This window comes from Solanum lycopersicum, chromosome 10, assembly GCF_036512215.1.
Source record: "Solanum lycopersicum chromosome 10, SLM_r2.1".
Classification (NCBI taxonomy): Eukaryota; Viridiplantae; Streptophyta; class Magnoliopsida; order Solanales; family Solanaceae; genus Solanum; species Solanum lycopersicum.
In genome coordinates, this window is record NC_090809.1 from 12,445,322 (window position 1) to 12,466,234 (window position 20,913).

The 20,913-nt window shown below is 34.7% G+C and overlaps 1 protein-coding gene across 1 annotated transcript; it reads left to right on the plus strand.

Annotated features, from left to right (window-relative positions):
• Positions 1 to 20,013: 20,013 nt before the first annotated feature.
• On the plus strand, positions 20,014 to 20,658 carry LOC104649580 (uncharacterized). Its single transcript, XM_010329045.1, has 2 exons — positions 20,014 to 20,082; positions 20,167 to 20,658. Exons 1-2 carry the CDS (start codon positions 20,014 to 20,016, stop codon positions 20,656 to 20,658), a joined length of 561 nt encoding a protein of 186 aa, XP_010327347.1.
• Positions 20,659 to 20,913: the final 255 nt, after the last annotated feature.

Below are 20,913 nucleotides of genomic sequence, written 5' to 3' on the forward strand. Positions count from 1 at the left end.
TGGCACCCGATCCATATTCTATCCTGGTGTCGGAACGTGACACCCGATCCATATTCTATCCTGGTACCGGAACGTGGCACTCGATCCCCTAATCTCACCACTTTCGTTCATCAAGCCTTCTTTTATACCAAGGCATCATCATTAACAAAGTAGATTAGGGTTTCTTTTCAAGATTTGGGATTCAATAGCTTCATCATGCTTATTTATTCACAATTACATAATCACATCATTCATGCAAGCATACAATTAAGCATATAGAAGGTTTACAATACTACTAACACATATCATTCGCTATTAAGAGTTTACTACGAATAGCATGAAAACCATAACCTACCTCCACCGAAGAATTGAAATCAAGCAAGTTAATCCTCAAAGCTTGGTGCTTTCCTCTTCTCTCGATCGTTTCTCTCTCTCCCTTCTTGTTCTTTCTGTTTTCTTATTCAAACCCTCTTTCTTTTACCCAAATTAGTATATAATTAAGAATAAAAGATGACAATAATACCCCACTAATTAACTTAAGGTTACCTCTTTTAACCCCCAAGAATTTGAGTTATTAATATAAACCCACGAAATATATAATTATAGCAGGAATAGTCCAAAACGCCCCTTTAAAACTTCACCAGAAATTCGACTCCAACTGGGATTACGCAAGCTGTGACGGCCCGTTGCGCTTGTGAAAAAATTCGGCAACTTATTTTGGAATTCTGTCATAAAAATACATTGACAATAACACCCGAGATTTGGAAAAATCTGATAATCCTACTTTGGGCTCGTTTTAAATTGAAAATGTGCATGCTGTCCTCTCGGGATAAACTACACCACTAATTCGGTTATAAACTGACGCTCATGAAAAATTTTGGCAAAAAAATTTGTAACACTACATACCAAATATCCATGGAGTATAGCAAGTAAAAATTGGTGAAAACTAATTTTTCCTGCTTTGGGGCTCGTTTGAACAGTATAATATGCCTGTTTTCCCCTCGGGACCAAGTGACACCATTAACAAGGTCATTATGGACGTCCATAAAAAATTTTGGCAAAAAATTTCATAATGCTTTATCATCGAAAGACTATGGACTATAATACACGATATTGGTAAAATTAGGTTTTTCCTGCTTTCCGGATTGTGTGAATTTTAAAATGCGCTTGTTTGCCGCTCGCGACCAACTAATATGACTAATAAGATCATAATGGATGTCCATGGAAAATTTTAATAAAAAAATTCAGGAATGCTACTGACGCCATTAATTAGGTTGCAACGGACGTCTATGATATATTTCAGAGAAATTTTTTTTAAAATCCTATATGTCCAAAAATTCATGGACTATAGAGCACGATAATCTTTAAAATCTAGTTATTCCTTCTTTGGGGATTAATGAACATGAAAATGCACCTATTTGTCCCTTTAGACCAACTAACTGAATCAACTCGCATTCAAAAAACCAAGAAAATTTAAGTTTTCACAGACCTAGTGCAATGACAAACGTCATCATCCACAGTCTTTAGGTGGGACTACGGTCCATCAAAGTTTTATAATGCCCTAATACCTAGCTAAACCGCACACAACAATTTGGGCTTCTCAGCTAATTTCTTTGACCCATATTTAAAATCCTTTAACAAAATTATTTTTAAGGTAATAAGTTATATTTTGTTACAATAGTCCCAAATTAGTTTGGTTTCCATTTTCACAATCAATAAGTATATAAATAGTGGCGGCCCTATTATGTTTTTAACTTAATTTTTCTATATTATATATACCTCTAAACTTTCTGACGTTCCTACTACCCTTTTAAAATAATTGTCAAAAATGTAATTCTTGTTGTGTTTAAACTATTAAGTACACTTTTGCACTCATTATTGTATTTATGAAACTACATGAATCATTTTGGTATTGAAAAATTATTATTGATAATTTGCACAACTTTTCTTTATTTATTTAATTGTGATGCACTTGTAATGCTATTGATACATTGTACAAGCTTCTTTAACGTATTTGGTATATAAAACTGGAGCAAAACTATAATTAGACAACAAAATAAATTGGACAAAAATAATTCAGGGATTTAAATTATATGGAATACTTAAGTTTAGTGAGTAATAGCACCCTCATATAGATTCGAAGTGTAATAATAAATAAAACTTAAATTCAAATGGATAATATGACATTTTGATAATTTAAAGGTATAATGAATAACTTTGTGAAAATTTAAGGGGGGTTATTAAGCCTTATTCCTACTTCTATTTTGTAGCTGCTTAGTAGTACACACAGTTACTACATACGTACTATCCAAAAAACATTTAAAGGAGTGAGAAAGTGGTCGATGACTCATCCCGTACACGTAACTTTGGTCAACATGACGTAATAAGAACAAATATGGATCTCAACTAGAAAGTACAAATACAAACAAGACTATTTTAAATTTACACTGCGCAGGATCCACTCGGGAGAACCGCTGGCTAATAAACAAAGATAATAAATAAATTTCCACTTTGAAATATCTTATTGGAGAAGATTTATTACCGCAACACTGGAGATGATAGTTTCTTTTCAGAATTTAGTATAGAAGAGTTACAAGAATTATTTGATATTTGAGGGAGCTCAATTAGAATTTTCATGTAGACCAAATGCGACATGATTTTACGGGAAGACATATTCAACAAAATGAAACCTATTATGGAAAGGCATATCCAACAAGATTTGGCTAGAAATTATGCTCAAGTATTTGAAGTATTACTACTATGTAATGATTAAACTCAAGTATTGTTATCAAGTTAATGGTCAATTTGGCACATTAGTTTAAATGTATCATTTTATGATAAACACAAACAATAAATACGATATTATTTTTTAATATATAGTTTCCATATTTTTCTTAATTGTTAACATTCATTGTACAAGAGATATATCGTGATATTATGTTCTTGTACAATCATGATTATTTGTTGTATCACTTTAGCAATCATTATTGTATCAACGCTTATATATATTCTTCCTCAGCTTATGAATCATGCCGAATACTTCTCATTCCCAGTCTACTCCTATAAGGTTTTTTATGGTATAAGGGCTATAAAACCTCACACGAGTATGATCCCAATTTTTTGCCCTCTAATCCTAGCTGCTGCCACATGCATAACAAGCATCCAATGCCACTATTGTTAATGCAGATAGCACAACCACTAACATTGTTATCATGAAGTTCAACCCTGCCTTTTAATTACCCATTAAACTTGCTTGCAGCCATAACTTCACCACCTGGAGGGCATATGTGTCGTTGCTTACGCATGGACATAACCTTTTCGGTCATATTGATGGCACAACGCTTGCTCCTTAAATCTCATTTACAAGAAAAAATGAAACCACTCTCAATCCACCTTATATGAACTGGTTTCGACAAAATCAGATTGTCCAAAATACCATCTTAGCATCAGTGGAACCTACACTTGCATCAACTATTTCAACAGTCACATTGGCACACTCTTTGGGAATCCCTGCACACTACCTTTGACAATAAATAACATACAAGAATTATCTGTCTCCAAAATAAACTAGCTCATATTACAAAAGATTATTGGGCTGATAGAACATTGAATTGCTCATGATCGGTGGAGCACCAATCACTGATGTGCAACTTAATGTGAGAATCCTTGGGCCCGATTATTACACCATCTTTGCATCCATCCGGTCACATGAAATATTTATCACCTAATGAAGAACATTATGAAAAACAACTTGACTAATAGATCTTTCTTATGTATGAAGAAGCCAAACGAACAACACTAAATAGTGCTCCAATTGCTCAAAGAAAAAACCAAGCACCTTCAAGAACTAAAATAAACTGAAAACAGGCAAGTAATGCCTCACAAGGAATCTGACGATGGAATTTACAGAATGTCAGAGACTCATCAAATACCAAGCAGTGGCGCTCTCGTTGAAATAGCAACCTCTCTCTTAAAATTCCTGAGAACGTTTGGAATGTGAACTCCACCACTAGCAATAACTCTTACTTTGTTGGTCAGTTTAATCTGTGTTCCAGCAACTGATAAAGCTTGTTGGAAGCCAAAATATTCTACTTTGAAGACCCGTAGTTCCATGCTCGTGAGCGGGATCAATATATTTGGCTATCTTGATAGATCTTCCCGAGCTTCTTCCACAACTATTACACAAAAAAATAGAGAGGTCGCATACTTAGCTATAGCACATGAAATTAAGTAAAACATGGGTTTTCCTTCTTTAGTTTTTGTTTTAATTTGAATTTGCACCCATTTTTACCTCTAAACCAATTGATGCCGTTAATAAGGTCATAATGGACGCCCGTGAAAAACATTGGAAAATCAAATCCAAATTTTTGTATAATCGAAAATCAATGAACTTTAACACATGAAAATCGTTAAGATGTGGTTTTCAAACTTTAGGGTTTGTTTGAAGCTGAAAATGACTTTTTGACCTTCAAAACAACCTGATGTCATTAATAAGGTCATAATGAACGTCAATGAAAATATTCGGCAAATAATCTTCTGGAATCCTATCACTAAAAACATAGTCAGTGTATTTAAGGTGATAGAATTAAAAAAAAATTGCCAAAAGTTTTGTAGATGTCTTTTATGACATTATTAATGGCGTCAATTGGTTCTGAGTAGAAAACCATGCGTTTTCAAATGTAAACGAACCTCGAAGTAGGAAAAACTAGATTTTACTAAATTTTGTATGCTTATAGTCAATGAATTTTTTTTTATACAAGATTCCTGAATTATTTTTGTAAAACTTTTCCATAGATGTCTGGTACGATCTTATTAATGGCGTTAGTTGGTCATGGGGAAAAAGGTGCATTTTCAATTTCGACCGAGAAAAAAGTCAGAAAAAACTTATTTTACCGATTTTGTGAACTTTCAAGTTTAAACAAGCCCAAAGCAAGAACAAAAATCTGATTTTACCAATTTCGTGTGTTATTATCCATGTATTTTTGGTGATAGGATTATAAAAAAATTGCTGAAAACTTTTTATGGACATCTTTTACGAATTTAATAATTGCTTTAGTTGGTCTTGAGGGGCAAACAAGTTCGTGTTCAAGTTCAAACAAGTCCCAAAGCAATGGATTTTTTTAATACAAGGTTTCGTATAATTTTTGCAGAATGTTTCATGGACGTCCGTTACATCCTTATAAAGTCCATCAGTTGGTCCCGAGGAAAAACATATGCATTTTAAAATTCAAACGAGCAACAAAAGAGAAAAACTCATATTTTACAGATTTTCGTGTGATGTTATTTCGATAGACCGGTTCATGAGCTGAGGCTCCCATGCCCTGCCGGACCTACGAAAAAGTAAGGGCTCATATGAAGCTAGAAGCAAGTAGAGTAAAAATAGTAAAAATCACATAAGAAGAGGGGGAGATACATTCATGAAAAGCGAGAAGTCTTGCCGTTGGGGACTGATAAATTATAAATAGATAGTACTTATGCTTGCGGTTAAGAAGGTATATTAGGATGTATTGTGGGTTTATTTGTTACAAAAGGAGAACATACCCTTTCCAAAACATTAACATAGTTCAATCTTAATGCAGGCATGACATATCTCGTTGAATCAGTCTTTTTTGCCAAATCGTGTATAAGGGGAATCGAACCTCATTTGCTGCTGGTTGGCAAATGTATAATGTACTAATTCAATTAAACATCTTCTTAGAAGTAGATTTTGGATTACCCCTCTCCTTACAGCCAAGTGGTTGAACTCCCCTTTCTTCTTATTAGATAGATAGGTTTGGAACCCTTTCCCCTTAGTGGATTATTTGTGATAGGATTTTAAAAATATTTTGTTGAAATTTTTTATGGAAGTTTTTTATAACATTATCAATGGTGTCACTTGGTCTCGAGGGGAAAAAAGGCAAGTTTTCAAGTTCAAATGACACCTAAAGAAGGAAAAATCGGATTTGACCAATTTTCGTGTGTTATAGTCAATAGATTTAAGATGATAGGATTCCCAAAAAAAATTGTCAAAATTTTTTATGGGCTTTGGTTCTGATCTTATTAATGGCGTCAATTGATCCCGAGGGGTAAATGATGTGTTTTGAAACGAACCCCGAAGTTGGAAAAAACAAATTTTACAACATTTTGTAGGCTTATAGTAATGAATTTTTGTTTATACAAGATTCCAGAATTATTTTACATCTTCTTAAACATCTGTCAAAACAGACGCATTTTAAAGTTCAAACGACCAAAGAGTCAGAAAAACCAGATTTTACCAATTTTCATTACCTATACAGTCTATGGATTTTTGGAGGTAGAGTATTCTGATATTCTTTTGTTGGAATTTTTTATGGACATCCGCTATAACCTTATATATTGCATCAATTGGTCACGAGGGGCAAACGGACATTTTCAAATTCAAATGAGCCCCAAAGACAAAAAACCCAGATTGTATCAATTTTATTTTGTCATGCTCCATGGATTTTTGCGATAGGATTCAATAATTTTTTTGAAACTTTTGATGGACTTCTATTATGATCTTATAAATGGAATCAGTTAGTATTGAGGGGAAAATGAGCGCGTTTTCAACCTCAAACAAGCTCTAAAGCAAAAAAATAAGATTTTACCAATTTTCCTGTGCTACCATGGATTTTTTGTGATACAAAATTCCATAATTATTTTTGTTAAATAATTTTATGGGCATCCGTTACAACCTTATTAATGTCATTATTTGGTCTCGAGGGGAAAAGAGACACATTTTAATGTTCAAACAAGCCCAAAGTAGGAAAAGCAAGATTTTAACAATTTTCGTGTGCTATAGTCCATAGATTTTTGGTGATACAAGTATCAAATTTTTTCGTACTAAAATTATTCATGGACGTCTGCTACGAACTGACTAATGGATTCAAATTGTCTAGAGGTGCAAATAAGCGAGAATAAAAGTTCAAACAAGCCCTCAAAGCAAGAAAAACTAGATTTGACCTATTTACTTGTTCTGTTGTCCATGAATATTTGTAAATATGATTCCAAAATATTTTGCAAAAAGTTTCATGGACATTGTTATGACCTTATTAATAGCGTCATTATATCCCGAAAAGAAAACAATCACATTTTTCAAGTTCAAACGAGCCACAAAATAGGAATAACTAGATTTTACTGATTTTTGTGTGTTATAGCCCTTTGATTTTTGGTGATAGGATTCCAAAATTTTTGTTTGTTGAAATATTTTATGGACGTCTGCTACAATTTTATTAATGGTTTCAGTTGATCCAGAGGGGGAAACGGTCACATATTCAAGTTAAACGAGCCCCAAAGCAGAAAAACCCCAAATTTAACAATATGCATGTGATATAGTTCATGGATTTTTCGTGAGACATGCAGAATTTCATTTAACGAATTTTTTCATGGACGTCCGTTACAACCTTACTAATAGATTCAGTTGGTTTTGAAGGGCGAAAACACATTTTCAAGGTCAACCGAGCTCCAATGCTGGAAATTCATATCATACAAATTTTTCTGTCTTATAGTCCAAGGATTTCTTGTGAAACAATTCCAGATATTATGTTGCCAATTTTTTTATAGACGTCCAATACAACCTTATAATGGCGTAATTTATTGTCGTGGGGAAAACCTATATGTTTTTACGTTTAAACAAACCCCAAACCAGGAAAAACTTGATTTTACCGATTTTTTGTGATACAACATTTTGAATTTTTTTTGCTGAAATTTCATGAAAGATCTATATGACCTTATTAATGGAGTTGATTGGTTCGGAGGAAAAACTGGCGCACTTTATAGTTCAAACGAGCCCAAAAGAAGGAAAACATAATTTTGACGATTTACTTGTGCTATAGTCCATGGGATTTTTGTGATAGTATTCCATAAGTTTATTTGCTGAAATTTTTCATGGACGTCTTTTATGACCTTATCAATGTCGTCAGATTGTTTTTAGGGGAAAACAAATGCAATTTCAACTTCAAATAAACCTTAAAGCAGGAAAAGTCACATTTTATCAATTTTTATGTGTTATAGTTCATGGATTATCGGTGATACAACATTTCAAATTTATTTTACCAAAAGTTTTCACGTGCTTCGTTATGACCTTTATAATGGCATAAGTTGGTCCAAAAGAACAAACGGGCGAATTTTCAAATTCAAACGAGCTATAAAGCAGAGAAAACATGATTTTACCTATTTTCGTGTGCTATATCTGGGTATGCAACCTCCCTATTTTTTGTGTAATAGTTGTAGAAGGAGATGGAGAAGAGCTATCAAGATGACCAACAGATTGTGCCCACACGTTTGTTAAACTGATTAAACTGATTTTGGCTGCCAACAAGATTTATCAATTTCTAGAACACAGATTAAACTGATCAACAACGTTAGAGTTGCTGCTAGTGGTAGAGTTTGCATTACGGACGTTCTCAGGAATGTTAAGAGAGAGGTTATCGATAACAACGAGACCGCCAATGCTGGGTATTTGTTTAGTTTCGGGTTGTCTAATATCCATCATTGGATACCTTGTGAGGTATTACTTGCATGTTTTTTGTTTATGTTATTTCTTGAATGTGCTTGGTTGTTTCTTTGAGCAACTGGAGCACTAATGAGTATTGTTCATTTGGATTCTTCATGCATAAGAATGATCTCATAGTCAAGTAGTTTTTCATAAAGTTCAAAGGTGATCAATGTTTCATGTGACCGGATGGCTGTAAAGATAGTGTCATAGTCATGCCTAAGGCCTCGGAGGATTCTCACATTAAGTTGCACATCAGTGATTGGTGCTCCACCGATTGCAAGTTTATCATCAATTGGATGTACTATCAGGCCTGGAATTTCTTTGGTAATACGAGCTAGTTGATCTTGGAGACAGATAATTCTTGTATGTGGTTTATTGACGAAGGTAGTGTGCAGGGATTCAAAACCTTTGTGTGCCAATGTGACTTTTGCAATATTGACGCAAGTGTACATCCCACCGATGCTAAGATTGTATTTTGGACAAGTTGATCTTGTCGAAACTAGTTCATATAAGGTGGATTCGTAGTGGTTTCATTGTTTCCTATAAGTGAGGTTGGAGAAGCAACAGTTGTGCCATCAATATGATCAAAAAGGTTATGTTCTTGCATAAGAAACAACATTTATGCCTTCCAGGTGGTGAAGATATAGCTGCCAGCAAGTTTGATGGGTTATAGAAAGGAAGGGTTAAATTGCACGATGACAATATTAGTGGCTGTGGTATATGCATTAACAATGCTTGTATTGGGGCCATTATTTTTGTGTGAGGCAGCATCTAGAATTAGAGGGTGGAAATTAGGATCATACTCGTGTGAGCTTTTAGAGCCCTGATGCAATAAAACAACTTATACAACTAGACTGGGAATGAGAAGTATTCTGCATTATTCATAAGCTAATGCAGAATATATATAAGTGTTAATAAAATAATGAGTCCTAAAGGGATACAACAACTAATCTTAGTTGTACAAGAAGATAAAATCATGTTATATCTCTTTTACAATGACGGTTAAGAACTAAGAAAAATATGGAAATTAGATATTCAGAAATAAATTTGTATTTACTATTTGTCATTATTATATAATGATGCTTTTAAAATTATGTGCTAAATTGGCACTTAAAGTGATGATAAAAATTGAAGTTAATCATTAGAAAGTAGTAATACGTCAAATGCTTGAGTATAAGTTATAACGGGTTCTTGTTGGGTATGTCTTTCCATAATAAGTTTCATTTTGTTGGATATGTATTCCTATTTAATTATGTTGCAATAGGTCTACATGAAAATTCTGGTTGAGCTCCTTCATATATCAAATAATTCTTATAACTGTTCTATACAAAATTTTGAAAAGAAACTATCATCTCCACTATATGTATCAGTATTCACACCTTGAGGACTCATAAATTGATGTTGATCATGATGCTAATGCTGATGCTGATCCTGAGTCATCAAGGAATATGATGGATCTGTATCATTCTGTTGTGGTAATAACTCTAGTGCACTACCTTGGGTCATCATGAAATAACTTGGCTCTACAAAACTTTTTTGTGGAAACGTCCTATCTCCACCATTTTTGTTAGTATTAATACCCTGATGACTCATAAGCTGATATTGATCATAATGTTGTTCCTCAATCATCAAGGAATCCATTGGCTCTATGTTATTTTTTTAGTGGAAATAACACATGTGCATTACTTTTATTAATATTAATAGCTTTATGAATATCATCTACTTATGTTGATCATAAGGTTGATCCCGAGAAAATGCACTACAATGTGGAAATAACTCATCTAAACTACATATATCAGTATGACCATCTTAATGACTCATAAATTGATGTTGATTCAAGTCATTGGTTGGCGATACACCAGTCTGTTGTGGAAATAACTCATGTGCACTACTTTTATTAATATTAACATCTTGATTACTCAAAAATTTATGTTGGTTGTGCTGCCAATATTGAGCAAGAAATCACATGGGTCTACAACACTTTGTTGTGGAAACAACCTATCTCCGCCACCTGTATCTGTATTGACACCTTGATGATTCATAAACTGATGTTTGTTATGATTAATCAAGAAATCACTTGGCTTTACAATACTCTTTAAATTTATGTTGATCTAGAATCATCAAGGAATAAATTGGTTGTACAAGACTCCATTTTCTGAAAAACTTATCTCTACCATTTGTATTACTATTCACAACTTCAAAAGGTTGTGCTACGGATGTATGCATACCACCACTCATATAATTCACTTGTGAAAATATACCAGATATGTTCAATTGTTGTTGATTACCTGTAAATTGTTGTTGATGAATATGACCCTCCATATGTTACACATTAGGATTTATAAGCCAAATATACTTGAGAGAAGAAAAACGATTTTATATGATGGGGTGGCGATGGGGGAAGGAAAATAGTAATTGATATGAAATGTGTATATAAAGTATGACTTTTTATGGAAATGTAATGTATCTATGTTCTTATATACACGCATCAGAGGCTCTATCCTTTTGTACTTTGTTTCAATATTTTGAAAAGATAAATGAAAGACTAGCATATTGTAAACTATTTTCCATATTTGTTACAATTTATGGAGCTTAGTTTGACCAAATACAAAGTTTAATAGTAAGAATTATTTTAAAATTTTATCACTAATAAAAATATGAATTGACCGAATTTTCATTAAATTTGTTTTATCTTAAACATGATACTTATGATATTGAAATTAATTTTTGTTGTAGATCAATAATAAAAGATAACATCTCTTTTCAGTATTAACTTTTTTCCTTTAATAGATTAGTCTTCTCCAATGAGATATCTCGAAGTGGAAATTTATTTATTATCTTTCTTTATTAGGTCGTACTTCTCCCAAATGGATCCTGCGCGGTGTAAATTCAAATTAATCATGTATGTATTTGTACTTACTAATTGAGATCCATATTTTTTTTATTACATCATGTTGACCAAATATGTGTACAGGGTGAGCCAACGACCATTTTTTCATTCCTTTAAATGCTTTTTTGATAGTACATATGTAGTAACTGTTTGTACTACTAAGCAGCTAATAAATAAAAGGAGTAAGGCATAATAATCTCCCTTGAATTTTCACAAAGTTCTTCATTATACCTTGATATTATATAAATTTCATATTATCCCTTTGAATTTGATTTTTATTTATTATTCACACTTATAATCTATATGAGGACTTAACTATCATATATTTATATAAAAGAGAACCTTAGGTCCGCTTATGTGGCGTAATCATAAACAAGAATTCTCTTTTAACTTATTTATTTCAAAAATTAGTCTTCCCTTTCATGAAAGGTTGTGATTTTAAAAAAAATGTTACTTTCTATGAAAAGTTGCAACTTTTACAAAAATTTGTGACTTTTTATGAAGAGTTGCAACTTTTATGAAGAGTTGCGACTTTTATGGAGAGTTGCAACTTGAATATACAGTTGCGACTTTTACTAAGAGTTGCAACTTTTAAGAAATATTGTGACTTTTATGAAAAATTGTGACTTTCTTGTTAGGGCACCATATGCATTTATTGATACTACCCTTTATTGTCTATAAATAGAGGAATTTTCTCTCATTTTATAACAACAAAAATTCTGAACTACTTCTTCTTCTTCTTTTTCTGTAGAATTATATTCGTGTACTTTGCTCATGTTGAGTGACAAACTGATACCATTGTTTTTGTATCAACACACTTGTGAATAGAATCGCTCTATCATGAGAGAATCTATTCCATTAAACTTCAGATAGTAGAATGGACTAATTTCTTAAGGGAACAATGTGCATTCACTGACTCTATTTTTCCTTTTTGTTTCATTTTGTTAGTAAAGATTCTTTTATGTTGCTTACCGTCACTAATCTTTGCTTATTTTATTTTTTTTAATTTTTGTGTGCATATTTTAAACTTTGTTGTTTATGTTCATGCTTTTGATCATTATGTTGAAATTTAAAGATATGTTAATCAAGAGTTTTATGTAATCATTAGACAATTTTTGTCATGTAGATTAGAATTTTTAAACTTGTAAAATATATGATTTTAATCTTTCAGTGGCTAAAAGATCCATGAGATGTGAAACAAAGGACTTTTACTATTCAAAACTTAGGGTGGTTCAACACTACCTTGGAGTTTTAGTTATTCAACTTTCTATCTTATCGAGGTATTCAATTGATTAGTGGCATTCAAAAAATAAAGGAATGTTGTGGGACAGTAAGTATTGTACTCAACCTTAATCAAACGTTTGGGGTTCAAATATTAGGTTAGAGTCAATGAATTACCCCTCAATGTAGGATGAATCTATATTAATGACATATTATGGAAATAATTACCTCCTTCTAAACATTAGATTAAAAGTCCCAAAAACAATAAAGTCTTAACCATATTGATAAAAATATAAACAATAAAATATGTCTTTTACATATCAAAGAGGTTCAACGACTGCGTTGATTTTGATTAAGGGACATGCCAAGACACATTTAATCCAAATTATTTATGCAACAAATGTAATTTCATTGAACTCCAAGATAAGTGTTTTATATTTTAATAATTAACTTATCAAGTATGCAACTACTTATATAAGATGTATCATATTTAGATTTTGTATGTGGAGGCTTTGAGTAGGAGAAAAACACTCGCACTTATATAATGTTGTTTTTAGAACTTTTTAAAAATACAAATATAGACATTGAGACAATTACTTATCTTTTGTAAAGACTTTGGTGATGAACAACTACAGTAAAATGAAGAATTATTAACAATATTTGTAAACACTTAGAATCAAATCCTTTTCATCTTAAGAATATAAAACAACTCATATCATCTTTGGATAAAATATTGTTGACAATTTATTGTAGGGTTGTATCCGCTTAAAACACATGTATTATCATATATTCGGAAGTTGATTATAGACATATTTCTCCACCGCGCGAAGCGCCGGAAATTTACCTGGTTCCATATAATTTAAATCCCTAAATTATTTTTGTCCAATTTGTTTTTTTGTCTAATTGTAGTTTTGCTCAAATTTTCTATACCAAATATGTTAAAGCAACTTGTACAATGTATCAATAGTTAAAAAATAATATGACCTACAATATTTATATACTTATTAATTGAAAGATTGGGACCAGACTCAATTAGGGACTGAATTGACAAAATATTACTTATTATCTTAAAAAATAATTTTGTTAAAGGGTTTAGAATGTGAGTCAAAGGAATTAGTTGAGAAGCCCAAATTGCTGTGTATGATTTATCTAGGTATTAGGGTATTATAATACTTTGACGGGCCATCATGCCACCTATGGACTGTGGATGGTGTCGTTGGTCTTGACACTTGGTCTAAGAAAACATAAATTTCCTTGTGTTTTATCTTTTAAATCTTTGTTGTCAATTTTCCATTTTCTTATAAGCATTAAAAATGGATGGATGAAAAACAAGTATTTCCTCTATTCGAACTACGTGGGGCATGAATTCTCCTTGTGAGATATGTAGGCAGCCTCTCAAGGCCCGGACCCTATCTTTTAATAGTTTCATTATCTCCTTTTAATGCTAAAAGGAAATTTGAGGCTCAGATCAACGGACGTCAAAGAGATACAGCGAGAAGACCTTAGTTAAACGTGATTTAACCTTTTCAAGATAGTGATAAAACAATCAAACTCCTTCTTGTTCAAAAAAATAGTTTTCCTTTACTCATGGGTTAAAATGTCCTCAAGCAAAGCAACTTTGTGTGTTTGTCTGTTCTCTTTATAACATCCTGCATTACGTATTCCGAACTCAAACTAACAAATTTATCTTTGAGTTGTTTTCCTCCAAAGGTACTTACAAACTGGTATGTGTCGATTAAACTGGCTGATGAAGCCTGCAGATTCCTTCCCCAGCCAAAGTTCAGATAAGGGAATAGCATAAATGGGGAACAACAACGAAGAAATGAGTCTTACTAACGTTGTGGTGGCTCTACCCACCATAGCGGATCAGAGTGAACTGATTACGCATTTTATACAATAGATTGACGAGATGAGAGTAGAAATGCAAATGAGACAGATTTGCCTCCACCAGGTTTTACATCCAACGGTGTTGTTGATGGAAGGCCTCCGCTATATTTTTCTTCTTCAAACATGGATCCAACTCAGATTCTGCCGTCTACTCATACTCAGAATCCTTATGTAATGGACTTGACTACACAAAATCCTCAATACGCCTCAGCCTCATACCAAACCCCACCTCTTCCTCAAAACAATAATTCCCAAATACCTCCTCCCCCTTCAAAGGCCCATCAGCAAACCGCTCCACTACCACAAAACCAAAATACATTCCACCCCCAAACATCCCTCCATCACCAAAATCAACACACTAACCCCCAAACCTTCCCGAAAAATTACCAAACCACTTAAAATGCCCCAAGTCCCTCTATGGCTCCACCTCTACCCACAAAAACTACCTTTCAAGCCCATTCCAAATGAGCATGACGTGAATGGTTCTGAGCTCGACCATTTTGAGGAGCAGGAAAGAGATACGTGGTCAAAAGAAGAGTCCGCAAAAATAGACATAAAGGAGGAGATCCGTAGAGCAATGAAGGAATTTCAATGCATTCCTGACATTTCTGGTTTGAACTAGGAGGACTTATGCATTCATCCAAATTTGGACCTCCTAGAAAGTTTCAAGATGCCAAAGTGTGATACTTTGGAGGAACGGGGAATCCCATAGTGCATCTAAGGGCTTATTGTGACCAGCTCATAGGGGTTGGTAGAGATGAAGTTGCACTAATGCGGCTTTTTAGCCAATGTTTGAGCGGAGAAGCTTTGTAATGGTTTACATCTCACGAGACCTGACAGTGCCCCAACTGGAATGCTTTAGCTAAGGACTTCATTGAATGGTTTTCCTACAATGTAGAGATCGTCCACGATTTTTATTCCTTAGAAAAGATGAAACAAAACAAATGAAAGCTACAAAGAGTTTTCGTATAGATGGCAAAAAGAAGCAGCTAGAGTACGGCCTCCTCATATGTACGAAAATGAGATAGTTGAAGTGTTTGTGCTTGTGCAACAGCCCGAATACTATGATAGAATCATGTTTCTTGTTGGAGAAAAATTTGTTGATATAGTCAAGGTTGGTCATACTATCAAGGATGGGTTGAAAACTGGGAAGATTGCCCATGTTGTTGCGTCACCCGAATCATCGGGGTTGTTGAAGAAAAAAAATAGAAGATAATTTTGTTGTCTCTTACGAAGAGAGGACAACCTCCAGAAAACCATCGTCCTACCAAGGTCATCCTCGGAATTCCAATAATACTTACCAAGCTTACTATACGCAAGGTGGTTATCAAAATTTTCCTCCACCCATCTACCAAAATTCTACCTCCACATACCAAAATGTACCCACACCAAATTGCCAAAATCCATCTACCGTTTACCAAAATTCTCCTCCGTTTTATCAAATTCCATCCCCATTAACCAAAATGTTGCTCTTAATTGTGCCAATGCGCAGTCAAACTATAGAGCACCCCCAGTATATCAAGTTCAAGCTCCACTGTACCAAAATACGCCTTCGAATTAACAATATCCATTACCGAACTATCAAACAAATCCTTATCAAAGAAACAAAACTCCTCGCCCAAATACCTAAAATTATCAACAAATGCCTCCTCCCTAACAAGGCAACTATGATCCCCTCGACCCAAAGTTGAGAAGAATCCCCCCATAAACTTTGCCAAGCTCGCTGAAAGACGAACAAAGTTGTACGAGCAACTGACTGTGGATGGATACATTCACCTGGTGGGGCCCAAACTGGTGGATACTAGTTCGAAATTCTATAGATCCGATCAAAGGTTTGCGTATCACTATAACAGTGTTGGAAATGATAGTGAGGATTTTATCAACCTCAAACACAAGATTCAAGATTTGATCGACCAAGAAGTGGTTTCTCTTCAAACAGTCGCACCCAATGTCAAGACAATCCTTTGCCGAATCATGAAGGCGTCAATATCAACATGATAGAGACAGATGATGACTGGTGCATGACTAAGGCTATAACTCTTATTGTTCATGATGAGTTAGAAAGGGTTATGGCCTCGCTGAGCAATATGGAGAAAAAAGGAGTTTGTGATCTTGACACCCGCAAAGGTTGTAGCCTTGGTGCCATTAGAAACTCTTGCTAGGCCAAAGTTTGTGATTGAAACATCTATCGCTTAGGGTATTACTCGATCTGGAAGGTGTTATACATTTGAAGAGTTGGATCATGGAGGTAAGAATAAGGACCAAGTAAAAAGGCCGATAAGTGAGGGCGAGGCTGAAAAATTCTAAAGGAAGATACAGCCCCAAAACTATTTGATCGTTAAGCATCTAGAGAAAACCCTGGCTAAGATTTCTGTGTGGGCCCTATTGATGAGCCCCCAGCTGCATAAGCAGGACTTGATGAATTCTTTGTATGACACTTATGTGCCCATAAGCACAAGAAGTGATAATGTAGAGGCTATGATCAACAATGTTATCCGAGGGCATAGGATTACCTTCTGTGACAAAGAGTTTCCCTTTGAAGGGAGGTCACACAACAAGGCATTGCATGTCACTGTCACATGCCGGGAAAGGGTCAAAAACCGTGTCATGGTGGATCATGGGTCTGGTGTCAACATTTTCCCACTGTTGACTCTGAGACAGTTAAGGTTTGGCTTGGGGAAGCTGGAACAAAACCAAATCAATGTTAGAGCCTTCGACGGGGTATAAAGAGACACATTGGGAGCAGTGAGTTTGGTCATCCAAATGGGCTCGGCGAATTACAGTGCACAGTTTCAGGTCATGGACATTGACACCAAATATAACCTTCTTCTAGGAACGCATTTCATCCACATGGTTGGGGTTGTGCCTTCTACTCTTCACTAGATGATGAAGCTCGTTTGGAAGGAACTAGAACTAGTTATTCATAGCGAAGAGAGTCACTCCAACAGACAGGCGCAATTATTAATGAAGTCTCATGAGGCACCAATTTCTACATGGTGGAGCTGATAAATGCCACCGGTAATGATTTAGCCCCCACAACCTCCTATTTCTTCTGTGTACCAGATGATCGCCACTGTGATGCTACATAATGGGTTCAGCCAGGTTTCATATTGGAAAGGAATTCCCAAGAAATTATTGAGTCTATTAAAGTTTCCGCCAATGGAGCGAGATATGGTTTGGGATACGTCCCCACAGATGATGAGATGAAGATGAAGAACAGTGATCAAGCATTGGCTAAGCCAATCCCTCATCTGTATCAATCATTTCCAGTCCGTGAGTACGCCGATCATGACGACCTTGTGGAAGGGATCTGTGGCCTTTTTGAAGAGATCGATGTTGTCATAGAAGACGAAATTTAGCTAACTGGTATCCGTGATTCTAAGCTTGGAGAGCCCCTACAGAACTGGACTTCCATACAAATCTTGATTCCTCGATCATTTTGGTAGAAGGACATTGTTTATGCATGATTTTAAATTTGGTTGTAGTCCGGAAGAGACTTGAAACTCATCATTTTGATTTCTATTGAATTGTCTGAAATTTAAAATTCCCCATCTGATGTTTAAAAAGGCAACATGGTCCTTTGCCATGAAAAAAGTTTTGCATTATTTTCCAATTTGAATGAAAGCATCTTTTATTAAAAACTTGTTTGTTACTTTTCTGCTATATTTTACTTTTCTAACTTTGTTTGTTTATTATTTTAGTAATATTAATTTTAAACATGCCAATGTCATGTAATATCACGATCTGAACAAACAAAATGAGGAAGATGATGACGAGGGTGAAGAATACGAAGAGGAAAATGAGGTACCGGAATATGTCATTGAGAAATTTCAACAGTTCGAAAATCAACATAAGCCAAATTTGGATAAAACTGAGACTACGAATTTGGGAGACCAAGAGTGTGTCAAAGAAGTCAAAATAAGTGTCCACCTGAATGAATCTCAAAGAAAGGATTTTATTTATTTGCTAACTGATACATTGATGTGTTCGTATGGGAAGTCAACGACATGATAGGACTATGTACCAATGTGGTGTCTCACAAGTTGTCGATTAATTCGGAGTTTAGTCCAGTGAAACAGAAAGCTCGGAAGTTGAAGCTTGAATTAAGTTTAAAGATTCAAGATGAGATCACCAAACAAATTGAGTCACTATTAGTAGAAATGACACAATACCCGACTTGGTTGTCAACCATTGTTTCGGCCACAAAAAAATATGGGAAGATCATAATTTTTTTTGATTACTCGAATTTCAACAATGTCAGGCCAGAGGATAATTTTCTGTTGCCAAACATTCATATTCTGATCGATAATTATTCTAAGCATGAAATGCAGTGATTTGTGGATTGTTACATAGGCTATCATCAAATCCTCATGGACGAATAAGATGCAAAAAAGACAATTTTTATTACTCCTTGGGGTGTATATCATTACAGGGTTATTCTATTTGGTCTCAAAAATGTTGGTGCTACTTATATGAGAGATATGTAGACCATATTTCATGATATGATTCATAAGGAGATCGAGGTGTATGTAGATAGCGTCATAATTAAGTCCCGCGAGAGTTCAGACAATTTGACTCATTTTAGAAAGTTCTTTGATCGTCTACGTCATTACAACTTGAAGCTAAATCCTGCCAAACGTGTTTTTGGAGTGCCGGCTGGCAAGTTGTATGGACTTATAGTCAGCAGGAGGGGTATTGAGCTCGATCCTTTCAAGATCAAGTGGATTCAGGAATTACCGCCTCCATACTCTAAGAAGGAAGTCATGAGTTTCTTAGGGAGGTTGAACTACATTAGTTGATTCATATCTCAATTAACTGTGGTGTGTGAGCCTATCTTCAAGCTGTTGAAGAAAGATGATTTGACAAAATGGACTGAAGAGTGTCAGAATGCTTTCGATACTATCAAGAACTATCTATTCAATCCACCGGTGTTTGTTCCTCTGTGAGAAGGGAGCCGTTGTTGCTATATTTGTATGTTTTAGATAACGCAGTTGGATACGTACTTGGTCAACATGACGAGACATGGAAGAAGGAGCGAGTAATTTATTACATAAGCAAAAAGTTCACTCCATATGAGTCTCGTCATACTCTTTTAGAAAGAACATGGTGTGCTCTAAATTGGATTACCCAGAAATTGAAGCATTATTTGTCTTCTTGTTCTACATATCTCATTTCAAGGATGGACCCATTGAAGTATATTTTCCAGAAGGCGATCCCGAACAGAAAGTTGGCTAAATGGAAAATGCTTTTAAGTGAATTTGATATTGTGTATGTGACTCAGAAGGCGATAAAAGCACAAACCTTGGTTGTTCATCTTGTCGAAAATCTTGTCGATGAAAAGTATGAACCGCTAAAGACTTATTTTCCCGATGAATAAGTATCATTTGTGGGTGAAGATATTTCTGAAGCATATCCGGGTTGGAGGTTATTGTTTGATTGAGTGGAAAATCACCAAGGAAGAGGGATTGGAGCAGTTTTAGTGTCAGAATGTGGTCAACACTATACCATTGTAGCTAATCTCCGATTTAATTGCACAAACAACATGGCTGAATATGAAGATTGTATTCTTGGATTGATAATGGCCATCGACATGAATGTCCACGAGTTTCTGGTTATTTGAGATTCAGATTTTTTAATTCATCGGGTACAAGGAGAATGGGTTGTGGAAAAACCAAAAATTATGCCATACGTGCAGTACATACGGAAGTTGTGCAAAAGATTCCCTAAGATTGAGTTCAGACATACTCCCATAATACATAATAAGTTGGCCGATGATCCTGCCACCATCGACACAATGATTAAACATCCAGATGCCGATTATATTGATCCTATGGATATAACGATAAAGGAGAAACCATTACATTGTTCCTATGTTGAAGAAGAACCCAACGGTTTGCCATGGTATCTTGATATTAAAAAATATTTAGAGTCCGAAACTTATCCTGAGAATGCGACGTCTAACAAGAAGAAATCAATACTCCGTTTGGCCCTCAATTTCATTCTGAGTGGAGAAGTAATTTATAGGAGGACCTCAGATTTAAGTCTCCTCACATGTATCGATGTTGTTGAAGTTGCGAAGCTTATCAAACAAATACATGCTAGAGTTTATGGTAAGCATATGAATGGGGTCACTTTGGCGAGAAAGATCCTTCGAGCCGGCTATTTTTTGGATGACTATGGAGCATGATTGTTGCAAGTTTGTGTTGAAATGTCATATATGTCAAGAGCATGCTGATTTGATCCGAGTGCCGCCTCACGAACTCAATGTTATGAGTTCACCTTGGTCATTCATAGTTTAGGGTATAGATGTCATCAGTATAATAGAGCCAGCCGCTTCTAATGGACATAGGTTTATTTTGGTTACCATTGATAACTTCACCAAGTGGGTGGAAGCAACTTCTTACAAGCCGATAACCAAGAAAGTTTTAGCGGATTTTGTTCG